The sequence below is a fragment of the Strix uralensis genome, chromosome Z, assembly GCF_047716275.1.
Source record: "Strix uralensis isolate ZFMK-TIS-50842 chromosome Z, bStrUra1, whole genome shotgun sequence".
In the NCBI taxonomy this organism is placed as follows: domain Eukaryota; kingdom Metazoa; phylum Chordata; class Aves; order Strigiformes; family Strigidae; genus Strix; species Strix uralensis.
Window position 1 is genome coordinate 99837921 of NC_134012.1, and position 27425 is coordinate 99865345.

General features: G+C 44.0%; 1 protein-coding gene across 1 annotated transcript in view; it reads right to left on the reverse strand.

Moving 5' to 3' along the window:
• The window catches only part of MYO5B (myosin VB), a 166715-nt gene that overhangs the window by 5298 nt on the left and 133992 nt on the right, over positions 1–27425 (reverse strand). The window contains exons 28-39 of the mRNA XM_074855854.1: positions 21971–22210; positions 20235–20332; positions 13853–13930; positions 10760–10961; positions 9833–9926; positions 8493–8636; positions 7246–7397; positions 6831–6920; positions 4481–4631; positions 2416–2701; positions 1119–1293; positions 92–172 (exon numbers count right to left, since the gene is read on the reverse strand). Coding sequence (XP_074711955.1) covers positions 92–172; positions 1119–1293; positions 2416–2701; positions 4481–4631; positions 6831–6920; positions 7246–7397; positions 8493–8636; positions 9833–9926; positions 10760–10961; positions 13853–13930; positions 20235–20332; positions 21971–22210 — 1791 coding nt within the window. The remainder of the gene's footprint in view (positions 1–91; positions 173–1118; positions 1294–2415; positions 2702–4480; positions 4632–6830; positions 6921–7245; positions 7398–8492; positions 8637–9832; positions 9927–10759; positions 10962–13852; positions 13931–20234; positions 20333–21970; positions 22211–27425) is intronic.

Sequence of the window (27425 nt, forward strand, 5' to 3'; positions counted from 1 at the left end):
AGCATGCCTATTACAAAATGCCTGAGTTAGTACTAATGACATCTGTACTAAATCATTACTTTCTCCTCCACTTTACAGCCCTTTAATTTACCTGGATGTCTCGTATGAAAGCTACCGTCACACGCTCTTCAAACTCATTCATAGGAGTGTAGAGATTAAGTATCTTTACAATCTGTTGAAAACAAAATAGGATTACATGATAGTCATGAGAAGCCAAACTTGTCTTGATATGACCATAGCAAGTCTCTCGTGACACTACTGAGAAGCAGAAGTAGCACAAGTATGATCCTGGTGTTCCTTTGCCTGCTGTAAGGTACAGCAAGCCTCTACGGACCTGTCAAAGTCACGTCTCATGGCAACGTTTGTAAATTGGGAATAGACTTGAGCAACAGATTTATACAGGGACTCCACTCAGGAGGCATGTGGTGACAGGGGTGACCACTTCCCAGTGCTTCTGATGTCACCTCTACAACACTTCTGATGCTCCCTCACTCCTGCTCCTCCCCTACAAGCCCTTGCTTCTCTCAGGAACACGCATTCAAAACAGGGAGATGGAGATACAGGAGGAAGGATCTCCAAGAAGCACTGGAGATCAGCTCACAGCTCTTGCTTCTCCCTTCCTATGACATGTTCAAATTAAGGCCCAGCAATCCAACAACAAAAACCATGAGTTTATATCCTCCTGGAAAGGAGTTTCAAAGCTTAAGGTCAGATCTAGTAAGCCTAGGTGGGCAGTTCTCAACCCCCTGCCCCAAATACGAATCCTTGGTGGGCATCCTGCAGACCTAGCCAGGTTAGACCCTGGCAAAAGACAACAGGTGGGTTTAAAATCCCAAGTGTCTGACTTGTACCATGAATTCTTCCTCAGGGCTGGGTTTCATCTTTGCAGATTTCTGGATCCCCAGTGCCATCAGTGGCACTGTGAGAGAGGAGCCGCTGCGGTGACCACCTCTGACAGGGGTCAATACCTAACATCAGTCCTAAAAAGGACAAGTTGTCCCCACTGTGGGAATGGCACGCTGAGTCTGGGCAGTGAAGAGCTGGAACCAGGAGACCACCCTTTCCCACTCCTTTAATTATCAGTGCCCTCTGGTGTAAATCTCTGCCCTGCTCCCTACCTGCTGGGTCGTGAGTGATGTGCACAAGGAGCAGATGGCCTCAGCATCTTCTGAGGTTTTCTTTTTCAGCTGCAGAAGCTGTGCTGCCTGAATCAAGGGCTCCAAAGTTTGTGCTGCTCCGCTCTGCTGCAGATTCTTCCCATGCAGCCATTCCTCCAGCTGGCTTATGTTAAACCTGGGTGAGCAACCAAGATGAGAAGTGAGCTGAGAGCTGAGAAAGAAGACGTAGCATCTCAGAAATCCTCTGTGAGACTCAAGGTATGTTGCAGTGTTGGTATATGTGGCTTTTTGTGATGCATATTTGTGATACACATGGCAAGAGACAACCAGACCAAAGCTTAATAATACTCAGCAACTCAAAGCAAAATTTATACTCTATGTACCTTAGAAATAAACGAGCCATGTAACAGTTTGGATTGTGCTTTTCTACAGCGTTCAGCTATGTTCAAGTTTCAAAAGTCAATTAAAATTAAGCTTTTAACAAGCTTTTAAATGCTAACAAAACGTATTTTCTTTGAAAAGATCTACACAAAAAATGCCTTTGCCTGTGCCCACCCCCAGGCTCAAAGGGAACATGCAAAGGATCTACCATGGGAAGGGGAGAGGGTAGCGAAAGGAAGGTCTAAATCATGTACACTGAGAAGTAAGTTGATAGATTTATGCCAGGGCTGACAAACATTCACCACCCCCTTCTGGCAGGTTTGCACTAGCTGTCCTTTCAAACTTCAATCCTTATTACAACACTACACTACGACAGCAATGGGGCACATGAGCCCCTCATCCCAGCCCAGCAGACATCTGGCTGCCACTGCCTGCACATCTCACAGCTCATGAGAGGCCAGAGGCACTGCACACAGCAACACGGGTTGGTTTTGAAGATCCACCTGCAGAATTGGAGCCTTTGACACTACAACACTTGTTACATTAAAGCCAGCAGACACAGCAGTGGGAGAGAACCATGGAGACTTCTCCATCCCAGCGTTCAATATGACCTACATCACCTGGTGCAGTCTCTGGACTGTGCAGCCTTCCCGCTCAGACTGGGTGAAGCAAGGGTGGGGAAAGCCCACCCCAGAATAATTACCATAACATGTGTTTAATTCACAAGCAGCACAGCAAACTGCATTGCACAGGCATTACACAATGGGCCATTACACAATGCCACTGCATCAGTCTCCCGCTGAATCCAGTTTCTCCCCTTACTTAACACCACTGCAATTTATTTTCCTATTTTCCACCACCTTATAAAGTTAACAAAACTTCCTTAAAGCGGGTACATCCTCGCCCCAAGTCCCACCTTAGCTGCATGCCCGTGCTCCACGAGCAGACATCCTTCCTCAGCAGGAGGTTGTTCAGGGCGACCACGCTGATCATGTAGAAAAGCTGCTTGAAGACCTGCTGCACGATCTCCGGGTCCAGCCCCTGGTCACACATGATGCTGTGGAACATGTTCAGCTGGCGAATGATTGCGTCTAAGCTGTAGGAGCTGTCACCGTCTGCCATGCTGGAGGAGCGATTCCTGTAGCCCATCGGTTTGACACCAGAAAGCCCCTGGATGCTCTCATTTTCCAACACTGCGGACACTGAAAAAGGGGGAAAAAATATGAGCTAAAAAAGCCTGCATCCACCTGTTAGTCACTAGAGGTAAGAGCTGATCCCTCCATGGGCGTGCAGCAGTCTCAGGAATGCAACACAATGGATGCTAGGAGGTCTGAAAGCAGGACAGATCCATGAATTGCTAGGTTACTGTGATAATATGAAATAGTTGAAGCATACAGAATATCTTTACGATCACACTTTTTTTTCCTTGATGTTACTACACAGAAATCACTTACCATGCTGCAGAAACAGGGAACAGCTCTCCTCTGAGTTGTAATCAATTCTCTCTCTATACCCACCACAGAGCCTTAAATTCTGCAGTTAAAATTATTAATTGGCTCAAAGGATTGGGAGAAACAAAGACAGATTAAAAGTAATAAAATCCTTACAGCCTGACTAACTGATGGAGGAACAGGACAACTTTCTGCAAGGATCAGGAGGTACATGCAGTGATGGTAGGCATTGATGCTGTCGGACACAGCAGGAATTTGTGCAATGACATTTGGAGGGTAAAGGGAAAAAGTCCCAGACACAAAGGAGTCCAGGCTGGGAGCTCAAGGAAAACACCAGCAGCTAAAAAATATAAAGCGCTGAGAACAGCCCCTCAGTTAGATTAGCGAGGAGGAGGAGGGATTTAGCTGAGGAGGTAACTCGTCTTATACTCATAGAGTCATAGAATACCAGGTTGGAAGGGACCTCAAGGATCACCTGGTCCAACCTTTCTTGGTAAAAGCCCGGTCTAGACAAGCTGGCCCAGCACCCTGTCCAGCTGAACCTTAGAAGTGTCCAGTGTTGGGGAATCCACCACTTCCCTGGGGAGATTATTCCAGTGGCTGATTGTCCTCAGTGTGAAAAATTTTCCTCTTGTGTCCAATCGGAATCTCCCCAGGAGTAAATTGTACCTGTTACCCCTCATCTTTTCCATGTGACTCCTTGTACAAAGGGAGTCTCCATCTTCTCTGTAGCCACCCTTTAAACACTGGAACACAGTGATAATCTCTCCCCTCAGCCTTCTCTTCTCAAGGCCGAACAAACCCAACTCTCTCAGCCTTTCCTCACATGTCTGCCCAGTCCCTTGATCACCTTTGCGGCCCTTCTCTGGACCCTCTCCAGCCTGGCCATATCTTTTTTGTATAGCTGGGACCAAACCTGAACACAGTATTCCAGGTGTGGCCTGACAAACACCGAGTAGAGTGAAATAATGACTCTGCTGGTGATGCCCTTGTTCATGCAACACAGCAACCTGTTGGCTTTCTCTGCCACTGCGGCGCATTGTTCACTCGTATTGAACTTGTTACTGACTCACCCTTGCAAAACAAGGTCTTTATCAGTCTCTTTTTCCTCTTCCCAATTCTCTCCTCCCTCATAATGCACATTTCTACCCATAAAAAGCTTAACCCTGAATCTGGTCTGAAGAGGAATGCTGTTCCTATGGACTCACCAGCACCACCTCACCTCTGTCACCACCCTCTCCAGCAGAAAGGAAGGAGCTACCTTCTATCATGGGGGAAAAAAACCTCACCCCTATTAGCTTCTGTCATGGGAGAAAATAAAAACTCATCCAGGTGTGCCTCCCTAACTCCAGGTCACTGCGAACAAGAGGACCTGCTCCAAACCAGGACTTTTTTTGTAACATATGCCTCTCTACCAGCTGCAGGCTTTTTCTTTGGGGACAAATCATGTACAAAGGTCTGAAAAACACTCAGAGGAAATAATTACAGAAAAAAAAAACCCTCCTAAAAGCTAATATGCTGTGAACTTACCGATCATGGGTTGGAGTATGCCCTCTGCTATCTTGATGAGCTGCTGGTAGATCTGGATGGAGAGGTGGCTCAGCACCTGGCGGTACTCGGTCAGGTCAAAGTTCTTCAGACAGTGCTCGTTCTGCTTAGGTGTGTTTTGTGTCATGAAACCCTGAAGAGAAGGAGATTAAAACACCTGGTTTCATTATGTCACCTATTTATAGTCCAGTAAAGTCGCTGTATTAAAAAAAAACCCTTAGAGTACAATACATCCAGATATGTCACCAAAGTAGATCTTTTCTGTAATAGAGTAAAAATAAAGACTCATAAATCACCTTTGATTTACTCAGCCCTTTGTTCATAAATTATTGCTAGAGGGCTGCTTTTTGAAGAAAAGCATCATTAAGTGGTAAGTTTTTCATTTTAGCTTTAGCAAGGAGAAACATTTGTATTAATTGCAATATATGTATGAACTAGAAAATGACATTTCAGTTCCTGGGAAACTTTTTTAGTTATTTGTTTATTCCTGTGAGTCACAATCATTTAAGGGAAACCAAGTATTTTAAGATTAAGATTTTAGAAAATGAAAAAAAAATATAGCCACATGCTATATACTTTAATATTTTAAACTGATCTGAAGTTCAGAAATCTCTCCATGTAACTGAATTTATTCCCTGCCTTTACCTGAAGAAGTGGCTGATCTCTGATCCTGTAGCCCTGAGTTCTGGGCTCAGACATTAATGCCAGTTTTGCTGGCAGAAGCAAATGTGATCTAACTTAATTTTGTAATTAACACAGATGCTTTAATTGCCTGATCATATGGTCTTACCAATTTGGTGACAAAATAAGAACTATGCAACTTTTATGTTGTTTGCTGACTAGCAAAATGCAAAAATACAACGTGTACAATTTGAGTTGACTTTAGAATTTCTCCATTTTCCCAACTGATGAAAAAGTGTTGTGCACTGCAAGATCGCATTTAGTTTGGGGTTTTCTTTTAAACCTGTTTTCTTAAAAATAGGTTGGATTTCGAATTAAAGATAATAGTATTTTGGAAACTGCTCAGAATGATTTTCCCCCTCTGTTTTTTTGCACCAAATTATCAACTGAATTTGCAAATAGCTGGTTGGTTCATTTAACACAGTAAATCATGGCAAAGAATGTGAAATTTAAGTTGTTGGGGTTTTTTTTTACCCTGCTCGTTTTCTGGGGAGGACTTTCTTTAAATTGTAATGTTGTTATTCAGGCAGAAGAGGGCAAACAGGAGCATAACTATTATCTAAATTATTGTTCTTTTTAATTTAAATCTTTAAAGTCCAGCTCTGAGGTTTTACCCACCAGTCATTATCTTGTGAATAATCTGAATAGTTGATTCCATGAAAATTTTTTTCTTTATTCTTAAAGCTTGACTGCTCAGCATATCTAACACAAGTCAAGACTAAATGAGAAATTACATAATTTGGCTCTGCTGAAAATTTTAATACCCAGAACATATAGCTATGAGGATGGCAGCGTGTAATGTACTAAGAGGACTGTGATGATGTGATTTTGTTGGAAGGGGTTGGCTATAATAAAACCTATTTCAACTTACAAAATATTACTGAGATGGCAAGAAATGAGAGGCTTTCCTTCCCAAATCTTATATTATGATTATGCATTTTTGCTCTGTCAAAGTGTGTCATTTTGAACTAGCTGAACAGAACAGGAAAAAAAGTCAGTAGAAACGGGCAGAATAAAACTGCAAGATTTGGAACAGTTTTCTTCTGTCTGAAAATCTTGGTTAGTGAAAAGTTGTGGGACCTACTAAAACCAGGGGAACGGCCTTTAAAACAGCCTACCAGAAGGAAATCACCTGTTCAGACCAATCAAAGTGCATGTCTGGCTATGAAATTCAAAATATCCTGTTGCATATTGTGTTGTAAGGGTTCTGGTTTCAGCTCTCAAATGTCTTTTCTCAGTGCAACGTCCCATGAACCTCTGGTCTAGTTCAGACTAGACATAAGGAGGAAATTTTTGACGATGAGGGTGGTGAAACACTGGCACAGGTTGCCCAGAGAGGTGGTCGATGCCCCACCCCTGGAAACATTCCAGGCCAGGTTGGACGGGGCTCTGAGCAACCTGGTCTAGTGGAAGATGTCCCTGCTCATGGCAGGGGGTTGGACTAGATGGCCTTTAAAGGTCCCTTCCCACCCAAACCATTCTGTGATTCTATCATTCTAGGAGCTGCCTCATGTTATATCCATATTAATAAAGGAGGAAAGTCAGAGGTGACCCCATGTGGTAGCCAGAGGGAAGCCACTAGACCCAGGAGACCTGAAGACCGTTCATGGAGGGATGCCAACATACTCAAGATCAGCCATGAGTTTCTTACCGCATCTCCGCTGTACTGCTTTAAACAGTGCAGGAGGCGACAAGTATTTGCCAGCCAAAATGATGTCATCTCAAAATCCTCGTTGTGTTTCTGGAGGAGCAAAATTAGAACATGTGAGATGTCCCCTTCAGTGGGGGACACTGGCATAGCAAGACAAAGTATTTCCCCAGCTAGAATCAGAAGGGTCTCTCTGCAGATGGGCAGTATTAGCCATTTGTTCCCTGCAAACTTTTTTTAAATCTGGAAAGGCAAACAATTTTGTTTGCTAAGATCATAATTTTCCTTGTTCTTCTAAAAAGGGAAGCTATAAGAGTGATTTGAAAACCACTATGAGAGCTGAATATCACACAGTTTGGCATGGTTATTACCATCCTACACCATCTCAACACCAGGACAAGAGAAAACAGACACTTACCTTCAGCACCTTCTTAATGCTGTTGATGGTGGAGGTGAGCAAGGAGTGCACCTTCTGGTCATCGTTGATGTAATCCGCATGTCTGATGCACATGTAGAGGATGTAGGCAGGAAGGCAGGGAACAGTAGCAGACACTGCCTGGGGCTTGAGATCTAGAAGGTTTGGCGTTTTGGGGTTTTTTTTGTTTGTTTTTTTTTTTTTTTTAAATCCTCTTAAAATTCACCAACTGCCAGGTGAAGCAGGGAACACTAGAGCTGGAGACCTACCCAGGCAAACCACTCTCCCCCCAGCCCTGGGGAAGCTGAATTTTGGCTCTGCAACTTGCATCCCTCTCTGCAGCGTGGACACAGAGCCAGAGGTCCAGCTGCAGGACAGATGGACCTGCTGAGGCCAGCCAAAGCAGAAAAGCTGCAGCACTAGGGCTCGGGAAGGTAGCAGTGTCTGCACTGAGGCTTATGACACTACCCCCTTACACCTTAGGGATGCACACGTAGCACTAGATCATCTTTACCATGTCAAAGCCTGCCCAAGCAGCACACAAATAGCCTTAGAAAAACTCTGCAAAGCTTTCAGGAATACTTCCCACAGGTTATAAACCCCTCCCTCTGAATTCATGACGTAGTTAATCACTCTTTCCCTCCAGATACTGAATCCTAATGGTAGCTGTGGGAATTTGCAGTCTCTAAAGAAAAAGCCTGTCTGATGAGGGGCATTTCAGAGACCACAGCAGCGGGTGAGCACTGCTCTTTGAACACTTTTCAGATACTCACTAGACTCTGCTGGGGTTAGAGTGATGGTAAATACTAACACTTAGCAGAACTTCTCTAACAGCATTGAATAAGGGGATGCTGCAGCAATTCTGATCAGACCTTCCAGCGTAAAAGAACTCACAAGATTATTATCTGTTATTATCTCATAAACCAAACCGCCTTTGTTCCATTGCTGCGCAAAATCCTTGGGGTCCATCCTTTGCTATCCCCTCCCCATCTACTACCACATCATACGAAGCTCAGGAAGTTACGAGCTGCTCTGAAAACTGCAGCCTCCTTTTTGCATTCTTCCATTTTCTGCTATCCCTAAGGATTATATCCATGCTGGTCTAGCTGCTTAGCGCTGCGCTTCTTTACCTATCATCACCATAAACATGCAGCCCCAGAAGGGATTAATTTGAGATCTATTTGCCTATCTTGAGATCTCCCAGGCAAGAGAAGAAGGAGCCAGGCACAGGAGCGAAGTATGTTCCTCACCTGTAATGAGGTTTCGTATGAGGAGTGGCTCGTCTTCTTTATAATATTCCAACATGCCCTGAAAATCTTTCTCCTTCCTCTGGACAGCAGCTTGCATTTTACGCTCGTGCTGACTCCTTTCCACCGGTATTGTGGTTTGGGATGCTGTGAAAAGAGCATGAAAGGTGGTACCTGTTGATCGAGAACTATTCACGTCCTCCATTGGCCTTAGAGCAGACACCAGGTCAAAGCGTTATATATTAAGTTTCCAATAATGTCATCAGCTTCAGTAGACTTATAAAAATATAAAGAACCAGGTTTTGAATTACCAGTCAGCAGTAGTTCTGATTCTGAATGAAAGAAAGAGTGCAAAAGTTGGACCTAAGGAGGAAAAGATGAAGTCATTTTTTATTTTCCAAGGAACCACAGGCTAGAAGTGAGTAACCCTACGGGAATCGTTTTAGTGTGTCATTTTCACAGAGGGGAAAAAAATTAGCCAGGCAATGAAAAAATACCTAAGCATGATGTCTTCTGGTTGGCTGTAAAGCTGAAGAACTGTGGTGGCACACCATTGAGCGTTGTGCTTCCATAAAAGTTTAGTAAAACAGGAGAGATCAGCATGCAAGTGCTGCAGTAAACAGCAGCCTGCTGCATGCAAATTACACTGACAGAGACCAGCTGTGCTAGCCATGGAAACCCTCCAGTTATTCAGCTTAATTTCACTTAATGCCTAGTTTTCAGAAATTAGCTCATGAGAACAAGGTTATGTGATTAATCACAGCGTCTCCAGAGAATGGGAAGCTCCTTCTATACAACACAGATGTCACATTTGGGGTGTTTTCTGATCAAGCAGAATATACAATGTATTTTGATCCTAAATGGTTTTAATTCCCTCTCAAAATTGCTGGATCAGAGCAGCTGCCTGCTAGCCACTGGTCTCCTCTCTATACTTCTGCTTGGGTCCCAGCACTGTCAGCAATGAAAGCAAAAAGGCTTCTGTAAATACCTTCCAAACCCTGGTACACCAAGCATCAGATCAATACCTCCAGCAACCACTCGCCCTCCATCACTTCGTGGACCCTCCTCCAAGTTCACCACGTTCAGCCACGTCAACAAGCTATAGCTACACCAGCGAAGCTGCGCTCGCTCAAAGGCAGCCTAAGCCTGACCCAGGAGCTTCATTTGGACTTTCCATGCTCTGCTGTCACGCTGATGATGAGCTCAGTGCTCGCTGCTAGTTCAGTGCCAGAATGAGCAAAATCTTACTTCAACAGAAAAAGCTGCAGCTCTCCAAGGCTGGCCAAAGAAGTAAAACCAGAGTGCTGCTCCCCCACCCCAAAGTCTACCAACAGCCGAGTCACCTTCAAAATCTTTGACCTTCTTCATGTAAATCTTCAGCTGCTTCTTTAGTTTCTTTTCATTGCTTTCCAAGTTCTCTAGCATTTCTTTAAGATCCTGAAAAACAGAAGATGCATTGGGTTAAAAAAAACCACCTCAAGAACAACTCATCTGGGGTGAGTTTGAGGCTGGAGTCACTCAGCAGCCTGGTCTATGCAGCACGTGTGCATCTTGGTAGAAAAACAGCCGTGTTATTTCTGGATGGCTCGGAGACACCCACAAAGTCTATACAACCACAGAGACCATGGGTGTTGTGTGTCTGCTTTTTCTAGAGGTAGCCCACAGCAGGCAATACTCACAGCTCACCACCCAAAGCATTTTACTCCTGGCTGTTAATCATACTTAAACAGTTTCAACACTGGATACTAGCATTGTGGAGAAAGGCAAGAAGCCCCCACCTGCTCAGGAGGGGCCAATGTTCATTCCAGACCTTGCACAGAGATACAGGAGGTGAGAAACGGAAAATTTATCATCAGCCAGGACAACTTTTTGGAGTGGCAACTGCCTCCCCCCCCACCCCAATAAAAGTAAGCAGAAAGGATTGTGTTGTCTTTGTGCGTAATTACAGAGTATAGGTGTCCTCAGTGATCTCACTTAATAGGCAGTGCCACAAAGTAGACAGGCTTAAAAACCAGAAAAAATAAAGTAGCTAGGGAGTCACAAGAGTCATATAGCCACTGAACAACAGTTCAAAGCCAAGTACCAACGCTCCCAAATGCCCAGTGGGAGATGCTGAAGGATTCCACAGAGAGTTTAGGAGGGGTGAAAGAGACCCCAGTGCCTTCTCCTCCCCCTCACATTTCCTGTCTCCTTTCTCTCAACCTGTTTCTTTTTTCCCCTCTTTCTTAAGCTATGTCTCTTACAGTCTCAGTCTCAGTACAGTCTCTTACCAGATTTTCATTGGTGAGACGTGTAATTTCTTGCTGAATTCCAAATTCCACCTGGACCTCTGGAGACAGCTGCAGGGTGGTCTGCAGGAGAGCCTGCTGCTGTTTCTCCATCTCTTCTTTAATTGCATCCACCTGGTTTTTCAGAGCTTCTACCTCCTCCTCATGCTCTCTTCTCTGATCCTGGAGTTGTGCTTCCAGCAACCTGAGAAAAGGACCACACCAATCGGCCTGTGATTTCAGCATCGTGGTAGTAAACGCCATTTGAGTTTAGATCCTTCAAAGTCAGCCAACCTGGGAGACGTTCCTGGTCAACCTCCCTATAAAACTTGACACACACAGGGGTGCTACAGCTATTATTGCCACATATACTGCAGATTAAATACTTTTGAAATTGGAGACATGAAATCAAAAGTCTGTGAGGTTTTTTTTTAAATAATAGGGGGAAGAAAAAAATAAAATCCAAGATCTCCCTTTTTTTTCTGCAACCGTATCACAGATTTGGAGTCCTTTACTCTTCCCATTAGCAAGAAGCAAATGTAAATACATCAGTTCTTACTCTTGAAAACCGAACTGTGTATCTTGCAAATGGCTCTGTTCAGTTGGACTGCCAGGGGCTTCGTTTGCTACTGCTGGGAGTTTCAAGAAAGGCAGAAGCTGAAACCTTTCATTCCTTCTAGTTGTTTGTAGAGCTGCTATTTTATCTTTGCTTTTAAAAAAAGGTATATTCACATATATCTCAATTTTCATTCGTAAAGCACCTGAAGAAAACTACGCAGAAGGCAATTCTCTGTCACTATGATCAGTTCCTGCTCTCAGCTTTCATCATCGCTGCTGACTTCACCAGGACTCTTCAGAAGGGGGAAAAAGACTCATTTGCTTGTACTCCATGACATACAAACACTAACACCATGATACCTAGCTGACAGAAGTCACCAAAACCAGCCCTTGTCTCACTTTTAGGTGGGTACCCAACTTTTTCTCTAACAATTTGTCCTGCCACCCTCTCTGACCCCTCTTTCCCTACCTCAGGTCTCCTTCCAGGCCTGTGCACAAGGACAACATCAGTGGGAGAAAAGGCATATATTAATAAGGCATTTATTCAGTGCATTATCCAGCCGTTTGCTAAACCAGAATGCCTTTGTTAACCCGGTGAAAGAACGATTCATCACTGAGATGTTAACTACCCTCCTGTATGCACCCATGCGGGTGCTGAAAAACTGGCAAGTGGCACAATAATTGATTTTTTAAGGGTATCCTCTACCCTCTGCTAAATGGAAATATCCTGGTTAGTCCACCAGCTCTCTCATGAAGCCTGAAATAAGTGACTCCGGAAGGGATGAGGACTCTGAGGAAGGGGCAATAAGACAGAAACTGCAAAGTATTAGTCCCAGATTACACAGGGCAATGGTGGCAAAGAGGAGGAGCAACCCCGGGGGATGACCAAGCCCATGTCCTTGCTGTAGCTCATGGATGTGCTCTCCTGGGCAGAGCTACAGACAGTCACACACCCAGCTCAGGGGCTTCGGCTCCTCTGGCATCAGATGCAAACAGCAATCCTCAAAGGTTAGGAAGACTCTGGTGTTGATAGCTTAGAATTACCCAGGACATGCACAGACATGGAGCTCTGCCAGCAGGGAAAAAGCTACAACCCTGTTCAGTCCACTGGGAAATTCATGGAGATTCACACCTGTGAACTGTTTCCCTGCACGAACAATTAAGCATGGTTTTTTTTTTTTAAGGATTGTATAAAAGAACACATGATTTCTATGGAAGATTTCTGGATGAAAAGCATTAATCACTCTCCAGTTTGGTTTTTGTTGTTGTTGTTTTTAAAAGATTTAACAACCCAATCTCTACTACCATTTTGCAGCAAAAGACAGAAAAGCATGTTTTCCATCTATAGAAACATGGGCAATAATGCAGTCAGCCTCATAATCATGTCGGGAGTTACATTCTTAATAGGCTTGGAAAATACAGGCCCACCATGAAATAAATATTAACTAGTTAATTTTCATTTTATTTCTTCATGTAGGTTTGGATTAATCATGAGCCGCCCTCAGAAAAACATGCTCCTTCTATGAACTTGGGTTCCTACATTGCTTTGAAAAACAAATGAATCATCCCTGTTATTCCTCCTGTTATTGTCTGGTTTTACTCTAATCCCTCTAGATGTGACCACTTTAGATTACTTTATACAAAAGTTTATTTTAACATTTCCTCTCTACAGTATCTTTAATCAGCTCATTTCATATCTTTTATAAAAATCACATATATTGGAGCCTTATAACCACCCTGCAGGAGAGCAGTAGAGCGCATTTAAACACATTTTAACAAATTAACATTTAATTATCAGCTGTTCCAAGCACCAGGTTGAACCAGAAGAATAATCCAGGAGTCCTTCTGCCTTGCTTTAATCTCCACTTGTCTTTCTAAAGGTTCGTTAGCTTGGAGGTGAGAGATCATTACAGAATCACTGGCATCCCCAGGAGATACGGAGGTTGCAGGTACGACCCTGGTGTGTCCTGCTGGGATATTTCCCACCAGACCAGGACATGGGGAAGGATGACACTGTGTCCACCATGCACCTTCCTCCTTATATCTATAGAAAATGCATTGATGGGAGCACAGAATCCCTGGGAGCATGCAAAGCAGACAGCATCACAATACAAACACAGGGACTCCGCTTCTGAGATGTCAAGGATTGGGAGAAAATGCTTTAGGGAAGTGCTATATTTTAGCACAATTTGGGAAAAACATCTACAATGGTTTTTTTGGGCTTCCTGGAGATTACAGCTTCCCAACAACTTTATTACACAATTTCTTATTAACGTAATGTCATTCTTACTGAATCACAGCTCAGGCATTAGTGACAACAGTCACCATCAGCAATGCCCAATCAGAATTGCAACGACTCCTCTGAAAATTAGAGCAGGGTCTCAATTCCTCCAAAATTGGATATCCTACCTCCGGCTGCTCCCAGAGAGGACAACAGGTCCTACAGAGGACAACACCAGAGGAAGAGAAAGAAACAAAAGGGCAAGTGAAATGGAGAGAGGGGAGAAGAAGCAGTGGGAAAAAACCAAAGTGTTTGACCTGGCAACTTGCTTTAAGCCTTGATAAGCCAAGCCGAGCTCTCCATCTTCATTGAGATACCCCCAGTCCTCAGTCTTGCTAGAAATAAAGGACAGAAAAAGGAAACAAGAGGACAAAGACAAAAGGTCAATTGCAATAGAAGGGGAAAAGGTGCAGAACCCTTATTTTATTTTTTAAAGCACACTTTCATTACATTGTATTTCCTTTTCTATGACGGTGAAGGAGAACCATGCCCTGGTCATGCCCCAAAGGACACCCCTGGCTAGTGGAGCTCCTCCTCCCTCCCCAGGTGTGAAATGTGTCTTCATGCAGCCTTTTCCTCCCCAACCCACCACAGCCAACATGGCAACCCAAAATCATTCAGGTCCGAAGGGATCACCACAGATCACCCAGTACAACCTCTTGGTAAGTTATCATCATTCCTGAGATGCTACTGGTTTTACCAAAAAGCCCAACTCCTGGAAGTCAGAGCCTGAGTTTTTGTTTCTGTATGGATAAACTGTTTCCCGTATGATTGCAAGGAAAAACTGGCAAGCCCACGCCACACCAGCTAGCTCAAATCCTCATTAAAACCTTATGCTTACAAACCAACAAGGAGGAACAAGGACCATGAGGGATAAATGAGAGAGCAGAAGTCAGCATGAGGGGTAAGGAAGGTGTCCAAACACAGTGAGGGTAAAATGAAAAGCATAGAGTGATCCTTAGCAGCTCCCAGCAGGCTTCCTTGCTTCCTTCCCCCAAAAATTAACTATTTTTGAGCTGGAACAGCCCACATACACTTCCAACTCACAGTGCACACATAACCCAACCCCGTATTTTATTGCATACTCATAGCTTGGAACAGCTCATTCCTCTTCCAGACTTTCTGTGCTCTGGCACATCTCACTAATAGGCTTGGAAAATACAGGCCCACCATGAAATAAATATTAACTAGTTAATTTTCATTTTATTTCTTCATGTAGGTTTGGATTAATCATGAGCCGCCCTCAGAAAAACATGCTCCTTCTATGAACTTGGGTTCCTACATTGCTTTGAAAAACAAATGAATCATCCCTGTTATTCCTCCTGTTATTGTCTGGTTTTACTCTAATCCCTCTAGATGTGACCACTTTAGATTACTTTATACAAAAGTTTATTTTAACATTTCCTCTCTACAGTATCCTTAATCAGCTCATTAAGGCAAGTTTCTCCATTTCCTTCCTTCTGCAGCAACTTCCACTGGTCTAAAATAAATTCTCTTCCTTCTACTTCAGTTGAAGGTCTCCTCAATCATCAAGTCAAACACATCCACCTTTCCTCAGAGCAACTTTCAGTCCAAACACCCCTTGGATGTTCGTGTCCTTATATCCATATGAGACCAAATCTCCTCTGTATCCATTCAGGCAGTAAAACACCCTGAAAAGTCTCATCTCACTTTAGTATCAAAAGTTTCTTTTTAACAGGTTGGGGGTTTTTTTAAAGTTATAAAAGGCAGGGAACTCACTTATCTTCTTTAATGAGGTGTTGAACACATTACAAATGAGCCATGTAAGCTGGTCAACCTGATCAGGAACACTTGCTACAGCCAGATTTTACTTGGCTTTGATGTCAGTTAGAAAACAGTTTTTCAAAATAATAATAAAATACAAACAACAACAAAAAATCACTTAATGTGTCATTAAACTTTCAGACAAAAAAAAAGAATTGAGCCAATATACACTTCCTATTTTGAAAAGAGGCACAGCAGATGCCATTCCCTGTCAAGGAAAGCTCTGCATATATAAGTGGAAAAGCTCAACATGCAAACTTTCTACAGTAAATTTTCACACAAGGAAAGCAGTGAGAAGAAATGTGGTGTTGCAGCACTACCACGAAAGGACTCAAGAGGTGTCTCGCTGCTGCAGACAGCTTGTACATCCCTTCCATCCTTGTGTACGAGCATGGCATTTCTCAAAAGTAGCAAATATTTCAGGCATTAACATTTGGAAAATTCATCTGTTAAAGCCGTATGTATGAATTTAAATTAAAGCTTTTGTTTTATCCCATACATAGCAGGTTTCCAAAGGGGTCTGTATGCTGACAGAGGGAGGTTTATTGGTCCGATTTGGATCAATTTGTCAGTAAGGTCTTTTTTTTTTTTGGTTCAGATAACAGAACATGTAGTTAGGCACTGAAAACCAAGAAAAAAACCAGGAAGGATCCTCACTATTTATTACATGTTAGTAACCTGGGAAATTTCATACAATGAGCAACATTTTCAAGAGATACTTTTCCCTGGATAACCTCCTTTGAAAAATAGCTTTCCTTCCTTTTTTAATCACACGCATTGTAAATGAGGAAAGCAGCTCAAGGGAGTGCCATTACACCGAGACAAAACTTCCCTGGGAAATAATCATTCAGCCTATGTCCATCAACATGGCACTGACTCAGAAATCACTGAGCTTCCCTCCTCCCAGAGTTCATACTGACCAAGACATTAAAAGTCAGTTCAGGTCCTTTTAGCTAATTAGATTAATTAGTATGTGCCAAAATAATTTTGTAAAATGCTGGGTATATTCTTCTCTCAAATACGGCTGAAAGGAGTTGAAAGGACATGATTCATAAAGCCTCATTTCTCCTTTATCCTAATCTTGGAGGTACAGGTTTGGGGGACCAGCTGGTGACCTGTCTTCATGAAAAAGAAAGAAATTCCTGCCCAAATACGCACCTCCCCTTCTCCATGTAGCCTGATCCAAGTAGCTTAACGGAGCTGCACGTACACCAAACCCCAGAGATGTTAATTTTAGCATCTCAGATAATTATCATCTCTTAATAAAGAAGAAGGGACATTTCATTTTCAAACACAGATATGCTTTTTTTTTTTTAATTAAATGGAAAACTAATGCACACCGCAGATTAGGTACATGACAGTGGGAAGCAGTGATAAGAAGAGACACATTGGAGAGTGGTAAGGAGAGATATGAACCCTTTCCTTGTGATGGCCTCTTCCAGCTGCAAAAGCATCCTCCACGTGAAGCCAGTGTCAGCCCTTCACTTTGCACTGCAACTGTAGGTGGGGCTCACCCAGCAGAAAAAAAAAAGCAAAAAAAAAAGCCATGTACTCTACAGAAACCACTTGGAAGTTAATCACAGAAGTTAATTTCAAAGATTACACCTGATCTGCTTTGAGCTGCCAGGTTATCATCTCTAACATCATCACCTGGTCTTTTGTTGGCTCTACATTTCCACCAAGATCAAACAGGCTTGAAAGGAAGATCGCCAGAACTGAATCAGGGAACAAAGACCCTACCTAGCTTTACATTCAGTTACTGAAGCAGAAAATTAGCTGGAAACTAACTTGATGCTTTTCCCTTTAGCACTTGAAAGTCAGCAAGAGTTAAAAAAAAAAAAAAAAAAAAAAAGCCAAGTTCACTGCATTTATAAGGGCTTGCTTTTAACTCAAATTTTCCCTTGACCTGGCATCAAAGGGCTTTCTGCCAAGAGTGGTGTGGAGAAAGAGAATCACTATGTGGGCAGGGTTAGAGCCACCTGGCAGTTTTTCTTCTTTTCCTCCTGCTGTATTTAAAAGTTCTGGATTACAGACGCAGAGCAAATAAAAGGTCTATCTCCCACCAAAATAAAGCCATGCTCTATCCCCAGCCTAAGCAGCTAAGAGGTGATGACTTCAAGCTAGGAGTGACCCATGGGTGGACCATAGCTTTACCACATCGGTCAGACTGAGCCAGTGGAAGAGAATCCAGCTCGCTTAGAAACAGCCGACAAAATGAGAGGAATCAGGATAAAAAGGAATGGGAGTGCTTCTTGCAGCGCAGGTGGGAGAAAAAGTGGCTCTTGTTTATTAATCCCACTTCAGAATTGCAATCCCACCATAAAAGCTTTCCATTAAAATATGTTTTGATCAAGACTAGAAAGAGCAAGCAGTTGTATTTCACATGCTGACATGCCTGGGTATAGAGCTACGTCAGTACACGTGCAAATTTTTCCTGGGGGGAGAGAACGTTAATTTATATCGACAAATACAATAACGCATGCTCCCCGAGTGCTTGTTTTCATCTGTTTTAATGCCATCAACTCCAGCCTACAGTTTATAAACCAACCCGATATACAAACAAATGCACAGGGAACCATATAATGGGGAAGCTGGTGGTGATTAACGAGCCATTGGATAAATCGCCGCAGAAAATCAGGGTGATAGTACAGTAGAGCTACTGCTACTGTAGTAGAAGAGCCAAGCTGAGAGTAGATGAGAGAGGTAATAGGAAGCTGAGCAAGGAGACTGCAGATTTCCCCTCCCCAGTCTCAAGAGACCAAAACACACCAAGGCCCCATCACATGTAACTTCTCCAATTGCAGCTCACCTGTGCAATGGCAAGGAAAGAGATTTGTACTCTTGTGGAAAATTAGATCTTTGTGGCATTTCTGATGATGTCTCTGTTTGATTCAATCCTCCCTGCAGAAGTCTGGAAGCCAGAACGGCTGAAGAAGGACTGGAGTCTCCCGGCAGGCTGAGTGAAAGTGGACATGTACTCCAGGATGGCCAAATATCTGTTACTACTCGGGACCAGGGGCACAACCTGGTCAGACATGTGCCCTGTGAATGCAGCAACTCTTATCTTGAGTCCAGCTCCTTCACCAACACCTGAACACTAACTAACCATCCCTACACATGTACACTGGAAAATGAGGTTGAGGGAGGAAATAAAGCTGTGCCTGACAATGGGATTTCACATCCATACCAGTGCTCACAGCTCCGGGACAAAGTTGGAAGGAAATAAGAGAAAATCCACAGAATTCATTAAGTGGCCAAAAACCACAGCCTGCAGGAGGAAGCACACTGAGCCCCATTGATTTACTGATAAAAAGGTGATGTTTAAATCAATCTCATCACCCTCACTGCAGGACAGGCAGAAATTTCATCAGCAAGTTCACTTTGGGAAAGCAAATATTCACTGGCAACAAATTGAAAACAACCAAAGCCTGTTCCTTGATCCAGCCAGACAAGATGCCCAGGGGAGAAACCAGTGTCATGAGAGTCCTGGTCCCCAACAATCCCCACTCCTCCAGGTCCTTGGGCCAAAGTGAAAACTGGCAGCACTAATGTGGGCAGAGCCTTGGGCCACCCATCAGGGTTTTAAGCTATATTTAAATGCAATGCATGTGGAACTCAGCCCTTCCAGCCAGCCCATCTCTGGACTCACACAGCGTAACTGGAGAGATCTCCACAAATTCTCCTCAACAAGTCAAACAGACACAAAGTCAGAAAGTCCTGCCCATACTATGGCAGAAATTCAGGGGATGTACAGCATAGACACAATGACCAAAGTTGACCCCACGGCTACATATATACATTGAATTTAGGCACATCAATCTGGGCACGTGGATTTCCCACTGCACCTTTCTGGTGACACAGTTCTGAGAGTGTTGAGCAACTCTTCACAATTTTTCATATTGCCTTCAAAGATGGTGTGCCTTTGCTCTTATTCATACAGGTATGAATAAAATCCGAATTAAGTCATGGTATTTTCCAGCCTGGTCTGCTAACAACCTTCTGCCACCAGTTCACAAAGTGGCAAAGTCTATTGTGTTATAAAAAAACATTAATCCACAATGGTTAGGTCTTCTGACTATCTTGCTGAACACAATTATTTAGGAAAAAAGCCTCAAACATCTCTATTTGTCAAGAGAAAAGGAGATGAACATTCAATTTCCTTGCAATAAAATAAATATTTATTTTACATATTATCTTGCTGTTTAATCCATGTTATATTGTCTTCTTGCAAGACACTACTTTTACTTGATATCCTCCTAGATAGCTACGAGGATTGATTTAATGCCTCTCAATATAAGCCCATTGTTACTATAAGGACGGACACATGTTCACAATATTAACCCTTCCTATGGGAAACCTGTAATCAAATGAATATTCCTCTCAGTTTAGACACAAGAAAACCAATAATGTGGGCACTGCCAGAGAACACAGCATATGTTTGTTAGCTCAGTTCACCATCACGGGCTTTTGCCTCTGAGAAAACAAGAGGGGAACCGTGCTGTTCTCCCAGCATAGCATGAGGACCTCTTAAATATATCCCAAATCCTAATCTTGCTACTATTTGTTTACTGGAAGCAAAGCCAAAATCCAGTTTTGCTCACTTTCACGTTGGCTTTTCTACCTGCCCAGTATCTCCCCTCCCTTGGGGTCACACTGCCCCAATGACGAGGGCTCCTCACCCACGACAAGACGTATCTTCGGTCCCATCTTTATGACCTACCCTTGACCCAAGGTCCAGAACACAATCCAAAAGCTGGTAACTCTCTAAAACATGCTGTTAATTTTGCTCGGGATCTCATCTCTCACACTTTGGTCAGCTCCTCCTGCTACTGGAAAAATTTGGGCCACACTTACCGGTTTGTCTCGCACATCCCCTGGTAGGCTTCAATCGCGTCCTCCTGACCAATGTGCTTGTCACTGTTCGGCCAGCTGGCATTGGTGGTGATGCTCTCCTAAATTCAACACGCAAAACACAGCAGCATGACATCCTGCACATCCCCTCCTGTCTTTCAAAGTTCCTGATACTGAACAACTCCCAACCACCCTTAACAGAGCTTCCTCAGGGAAGAACAAGACTAGAGAGCTTCTATGAATTCATATGGATGTAAACAGACAGCAGCAGAGATTAGGAGATGGAAGGAGGATGCAAGGAACCTGGGACAGAGATAAGGGGTGTGTGTGATCTGAAATAGAAAACATATGAAAACCTCAAGGAATGATAAGGCGGTGAATTAAAAAGTCCAAGTGAGAGTTTTCAGAAAATATACTCTTCCATCAGAACAGGCTCTAAACAAAAAGCCCTCAAATGACTGTGATGGGACAGGGTCTCTTCTTGCCTACACACCAGTAGAAACACATTACAGCTGCACCAGCATCAAGTGAGAAGAATCTGGTCCAGAAGCTCTTTTTCCCCATCCTGTTTCCTTGCAGAATAACCCAGTTGTCACAAACCATCACCGGGAACCTCTCAGACCACCACAGCTTGGTGCAGGGCTGGAGAAGCTGTTCCTTGGTGTGGGCTGGCTAGACCTCATCAGGTGTGGGGTCAAAGCACCTTACAGCAGTACAGACCACCATGAGACATGTATAGAATCACAGAATCATTCAGGTTGGAAAAGACCATTGGGATCATCGAGTCCAACCATCAGCCCTACTCTACAAAGTTCTCCCCTACACCACATCCCCCAACAGCTCATCCAAACGACCCTTAAACACATCCAGGGATGGGGACTCCACCCCCTCCCTGGGCAGCCTATTCCACTCTCTGACCACTCTTTCTGGGGAACATTTTTTCCTCATGTCCAGTCTGAACCTCCCCTGTTGCAGTTTAAAGCCATTCCCTCTTGTTCTGTCACTAATCACCTGTGAGAAGAGACCAGCACCAACCTCTCTACAACGTCCTTTCAGGGAGCTGTAGAGAGTGATGAGGTCTCCCCTCAGCCTTCTCCTCCTCACACTAAACAGTCCCAGCTCCTTCAATGGCTCCTCACAGGATCCTGCACTCGCTCCAGCCCCTCGAGATCTCTCTGGTATTGAGGTGCCCAAAACTGGACACAACACTCCAGGTGTGGCCTCACCAGTGCAGAGCACAGGGGGACTATCACCTCCCTGCTTCTGCTGGTCACACTATTTCTAATCCAAGCCAGGATGCCGTTGGCTTTCTTGGCCACCTGGGCACACTGCTGGCTCGTGTTCAGCTGCTTGTCAATGAGAACCCCCAGATCCTTCTCTTCCAGACAGCTCCAGCCACACCTCCCCAAGCCTGCAGCCATGCAGGGGGTTGTTGTGGCCCAAGTGCAGGACCTGGCACTTGGCCTTGTTGAAGCTCATCCCATTGATGTTGGCCCACTGATCCAATCTATCCAAGTCTCTCTGTAGAGCCTCCCTATCCTCATGCAGATTGACATGTAGCCCTGGGCTGTCTGAAATGATGTCATGGTCAACATCTTATCCATAGGCAGAACCTCCTATAACCTCCCCGTGCCATCCTGCCACCCAGAGCCTACCAAAGCAGAAATGGCATCACTCAGGCAGTCAGCGAACTTCCAGCAACAGAATGGGGAAAGAAAATCCATAACCCTCTCAATTACCGTGATCTTCCCCGTCCCTTTTTGCTGGGCTGCCTTCATAATCTGCGTCCTCAGGATGAGCACCTCTTCCTTCCGCACTTCCAACTCCTCGTTGGCAGATTTCAGCTGGTTCAGTAAGAGGTTATAACTGTCCTGAACATCGCTGGATGAGTTATTCTGGGTTGCTCCATCTGCAATGGCCTTCCTCAGCTCATTAAGTTCATTTTTCAGCTTCTTGTTCTCCGACTCCAGCTCTTGCCTCTGGAAAATACCAAGCCATTAACCAGTTTAGATAAACTGCCTTGCAATGCCTCATCCTTTTCTGAGACACCTCTAAGGTAACTCAATTACTGATGATCACAGCCGAACGATCGATTCATGCCAGGATCTGGATTTTGCTGTCAGTCCAGCCATGCGTAGTTCAGAAAAGATTTTTCCTGTAATCAGTAGCCTGTTTCTACTTAATAACAACGCTGCAGGTTGACAGACGGGAGATTTTTTATTTGTTGATACTATTTTTAAACATAAAATCAAGCCGTTAGAGAAGTCAAACATGTTTGTTTCTTCTCTAGCCCTTTTCCTTCTCAATCAAGAAATCACCACAAACCCCACAATGTTTAGCTCATCTTTCATATTCATTAGATAAGCTGGAAGATGCCCATTTACGTGACCCTTCGTCATGGCAGACATCCCATTAGGTGAGCTATGGCTGTGTGAATTCCCAATGCAGCTCCTTTCCTCATACATTTTGTAATTCCCCCACCCTGGTGCAACGTTTGCTGTTGGAGGATTTTCTCACCCTGATGTCTTGTCAGCTGCTGGCATTTGACAGGCAAAAGCAATATTAGTACAAGTTTGATGTCAACCACTTCTCCTGAATAATGATACATGAGCATCGCTGTGTTCACTGAGACAACTGAAGGGCTTATTTGCTTTTGCATGACAGTGGAAGACAGAATAAAACTCTGGCAGCTAAGCAGCCTTTATTTCAGTATTTCACCAGGAAACAGATGGTAACACCACCTTTGGCAGCTCTTTGCCAGCACTCAAAACCCACCTGGGGCATCCAGCTGGGTCAAGAGCTGCTTTGCTTCTTCAGATGGGGTAGTCCTTGCTATGGGTCGCAGCTGGGGGGCAGAGCCTGACCCCCAGGGTCCTGCTCATGGCCCAAATCCCAACAGCCCACCAGATCCTCCATCAGCAGCTGCTGCATGCTGGCACCCAGAACTGCTTCCTCCTGTCCCCATGCACCCAGGCCTCTCAGAGAACACCAAAACCCAACAGGAACATCACCCAACTGCTACAGGGCAAAACCAGAGATGCCTACAAGCGATCTGACAAAGTCTGGTGTCCCAGTGACTTGGGGTCAGGCCTCTCCCAGGGACTGACCCCCATCCATGTGGATTCTCTAGTGTCTACAATAGCACTAGCTCTTTCCCCACTGAGATCTAGGTAATTTCCTCTTCCTGCTGCCTTTTGACCCTTTCCGCAGCTTTTTTTTTTTTTTTTTTTTTCCCACGATCCCTCTTATCTATGGGATATCTGCTTCATTATCAGCTTTGGCTGATGCGACTTAATGAATCCAAAAATGGCTGGGGGGGGGGGGGGTAGAGGTGGAGGCTGTTTATACAATTCATACAGTCTGTAGCTAGCACAGCTGTGTAAACCTCGTTTCCATAGGAAACGGGTGTTGTAATTATAAATCCTTACAAATTATAAATAGCATGCCTTATCACAGCAGAGGTGTGAACAGAATAGCAGAGCTGGCATCTGGACAGCCGGCATACTCCTAGCTGAACAAACACCATCAGTAACAGAGCATATTCAGGTACTTTATACCATCTGTAATTTAAAAAAAAAAAAGGGGGGGGCGATAAGAAATGCGTTAGATCCAGAAATTCCTCCACATCCACATTAACAATAGCTCAGCAGAGGGAGCATGTGAGACACTGGCTTTTCTGTAACTGTTTTTTAAAATGAGTTTGGAGACGTGTGTGTGCAGTAGGGAATCAATGCCAACGCGGGTTTAACTCCTCTTGCCATGTGGCTAAAGCATCAACTTGCTTTCCACTCTTTTGTTATCATTCTCAGAGACAGGTGGAGGGTAAGAAGAAAGTGATTAAGTGCTTTTCTACACAAATAGCTCTTCTTTGTTTTTTGCTATTTGCTGTATAAGACCCCTGCTATTCTTTCTCTTTCCCTTCCTCCTCCTCTTTCCCTTTTTTGAGATGGGTCAGCCACACTGCTCAGTCCAGGGACTGCTCATATCATCATGTCAGGATGACAGGGGTTCTTTAGTCTGGAGAAGAGGAGGCTGAGGGGAGACCTCATTGCCCTCTGCAACTCCCTGAAAGGAGGGTGCAGAGAGGGGGGATGAGTCTCGTGAGCCAAGGAACCAGCGCCAGGCCAAGAGGGAATGGCCTCAAGCTGCGCCAGGGCAGGGTCAGACTGGTCTTAGGAAGGATTTCTTTGCAGAAGGGGTTGTTGGGCGTTGGAATGGGCTGCCCAGGGCAGGGGGGGAGTCCCCATCCCTGGAGGGGTTGAAGAGTCGGGTTGACCCAGCGCTGAGGGATCTGGTGGAGTTGAGAACGGTCAGTGTGAGGTTCATGGTTGGACTGGAGGATCTTCAAGGTCTTTTCCAACCGAGATGATTCTGGGATTCTGTAAAAGCGATACCAAACAACCCTGCTCCAAGAGCCCATGCCCTGGATTCCCTCCGAGTTTACATTTAAATTCATTCCCTACTCCTTTCTTGGTGGTTTTCATGGACCAATGTTAAAATATCTATAGACATGGGTGAGACATCTGTTGTCCCCTGTCTGTACACCCTTTTTGCACCAGTATCAGTGATGGCAGTACAGAAGCCAAAATAAAATTCTTTGAATGTGGAAAGGGAGATTTCTACTTGCGCTGTGAGAAATGCTCTTTCTTCAGCATTGCCCAATAGCGCTGATTTATTTAACAAGTTATACAGTCAGAACATCCTGAACTTGAACTCACACTTATCCCAACATGTACAGCGTTACCGAGGTGTGAAAGGGGTACCCAAGCACTAACAGTGACGGAAATCGCCTCATTTTTTAAGAAGGGGCTTATATAGCAGTGCTGGGTGAAGTATGAGCCTGTGTAAATCAGAGGTTAGAACTACCATGCCAGGAATTTACCCTCTCTTCTATTTCTGGCACTCAACAGGAAAAGAAAATAAAATTCTCTAGAAGCTCATTTTATGATGAGCTTCCAAGTCTGAGGGATGAAACAAACATCCCAGCTATGTGAAGAGCGAGAAATTAAATTACGCATTGTGCTCCTGCTAGGAACACAAAGTCAGGGCAAGGACTCCTTCGTGCCTTCATTCCTACCACACTTTCCCAGCCTGAAAAAACAAGCTGGAAAATATATTTTTCACTGGGGAACTTTTTGTTGTACAGGCATGACTCAGGGACATATCTCCCATGAGGGAGATGTTTCACATCCCTCTAGCCCTGCATCATGGCTAACCAAACATCTACCTGGGCATATTTTGGGACAGCATCTACTGAAAACTCTCTTTATCCATTACTAAGGACACATAATTCATGCCTGCTGTAAATATATCAGTGCTTGCCCGAATTTCTGACATTTCTTCACAGCGTTACAAAAAGAAACAATCAACCCTTATCCAAATGAGCCTCTCTAAGGAAGGACTGTGCATCAAAATCTGCACCAGGAACAGGCTCCCCAACAAAAGCTAATACCAAAGGCAAATCCCGGCCATCGTGGGTGTTGTGATGGTACAGGACACAAAGTTGGATGACAGAAGACACGTACGAAGTAGCAGACCATGTGCTGGTTGCAAAAACCAAGCCCACACAGCCATCCACTAACACCCGCACCTCGCACTGTCCCACTCGAGAGGCCGTATATGTCAAATATATCTTGAATAGGACCCAGAAGTGAACAGAAGTCAGTGAAGACTCAGGTCACAAAGTACTGAACAAGACCCAGAAACATCCTTAACCCCCAACAAAGCCCACTCTTCAGCAATACCTGTGTTTATTACATTTACCCAAACTGATATTTGTATGCCTTATTTTAAAATAATGCATACAGTTATAAATATATTTACATTTTAATTGTATTTATATATTTTACTCATATTTATCCAAACCAAACCCTGGGTCGTTCACGACCATATCCAAGCATCTCTCCCCCATCCAGTGCAAGACACCACGATGAGCTGTTCAGCTGCATCAGTAAGTCATCACACCTCACCTAGGTCAAAATTCATATTCATTTCAGGGAATTATACTGGTTTCTGAAAAGACACTGTAGTCACCTTTCTAAAACCTCCTGAAACCTTTCCAAACTGGCTGAGGAGTCTCAGTTTCCAAAAGACAGTGCATCAGCAGTGCAAAGCCAACATCCCTTCCTCCTCTGTAAGATGGTATCTCATGGACCATTCAAGAGCATCCACAGGAAGAGTTTGCTGTAAGCTTTTAGACACCTCAGCCTAGTTCCCCAAGATAAAGGCTTTTTAAGCTGTCAAAGAGGAAAAATAAATCTAATTATACAAGACTCTTGAAGGAGCCAGAGACAGTATAAATATTTGAGATACAAATCAGCAGGAGAAATAGAAGAGAGGAAGAGCTTTGTTGTAGTCGCAGAAGCAGCTGTCATGGGGAAGGAGGGAAAAGCAGCACTTAAAATCAGCAGTAAGTCACTCTTTCATTGCAGATGGAGACTTCAGGCAGCGTCCTATATTACAAGTTGGGAAAACACCAGTGAGCTGTATTTGTCTCTCTTTTTCAGTGGTTCCTCTCTGGCCAACACACCTACAGGGAATGCAAAATCCTTTCCTTTAGGGCTAAGGATTACCATTTGAAGGCAATTTCTTTAGGGCTAAGAATGGCATTTGAAGCAATTGCTCCTTGCTTTTCACAGGGACCTCAGCTCTTCCTAGACTGACAGTCACCCAACACTCCAGTACCCAAAGTATCATGTGCTACAGCTGGTCTGTGCAGGTCTGCGCTGCGTTAAAGCAAGCTCTTAGACCTGGTTGCTCCTTGTTGCAACCTTCAGCTCATTTTCGTGCAACTCCAGCAAGAACCTTGTGCTGGAGAAACTGCAGTGCAACGCCACTGAAAACTAACTCTGAGGTGTGTTTTCTTGCAAGTTCATTTTCCACCTGTTTGAGGCTAAAGGTTAAAGAACCCTGCTTTTTTTGTAACACGTGCTACCCTTTCTTATGAAATGGTATTAATAGAGAGTTATAAGGCTTGTTAGGTATGTAGGACTATGTATGTCAGTATGTTTGGAATGTAGAAAGCAGGGAAATCCAAAATTAATATTTCTGTTCTGAACTACCTGAGTTAAAAGTTGAAGAAAACACAATCTGTGAACTCACACAGAAGCCAGAACTCCAAAAGCCATTTAAGAAGGTGGTAGTTCTCATCTGCTGGGTCTTCCCCTTCCAAACTACAACTTCACTTCCTTTACA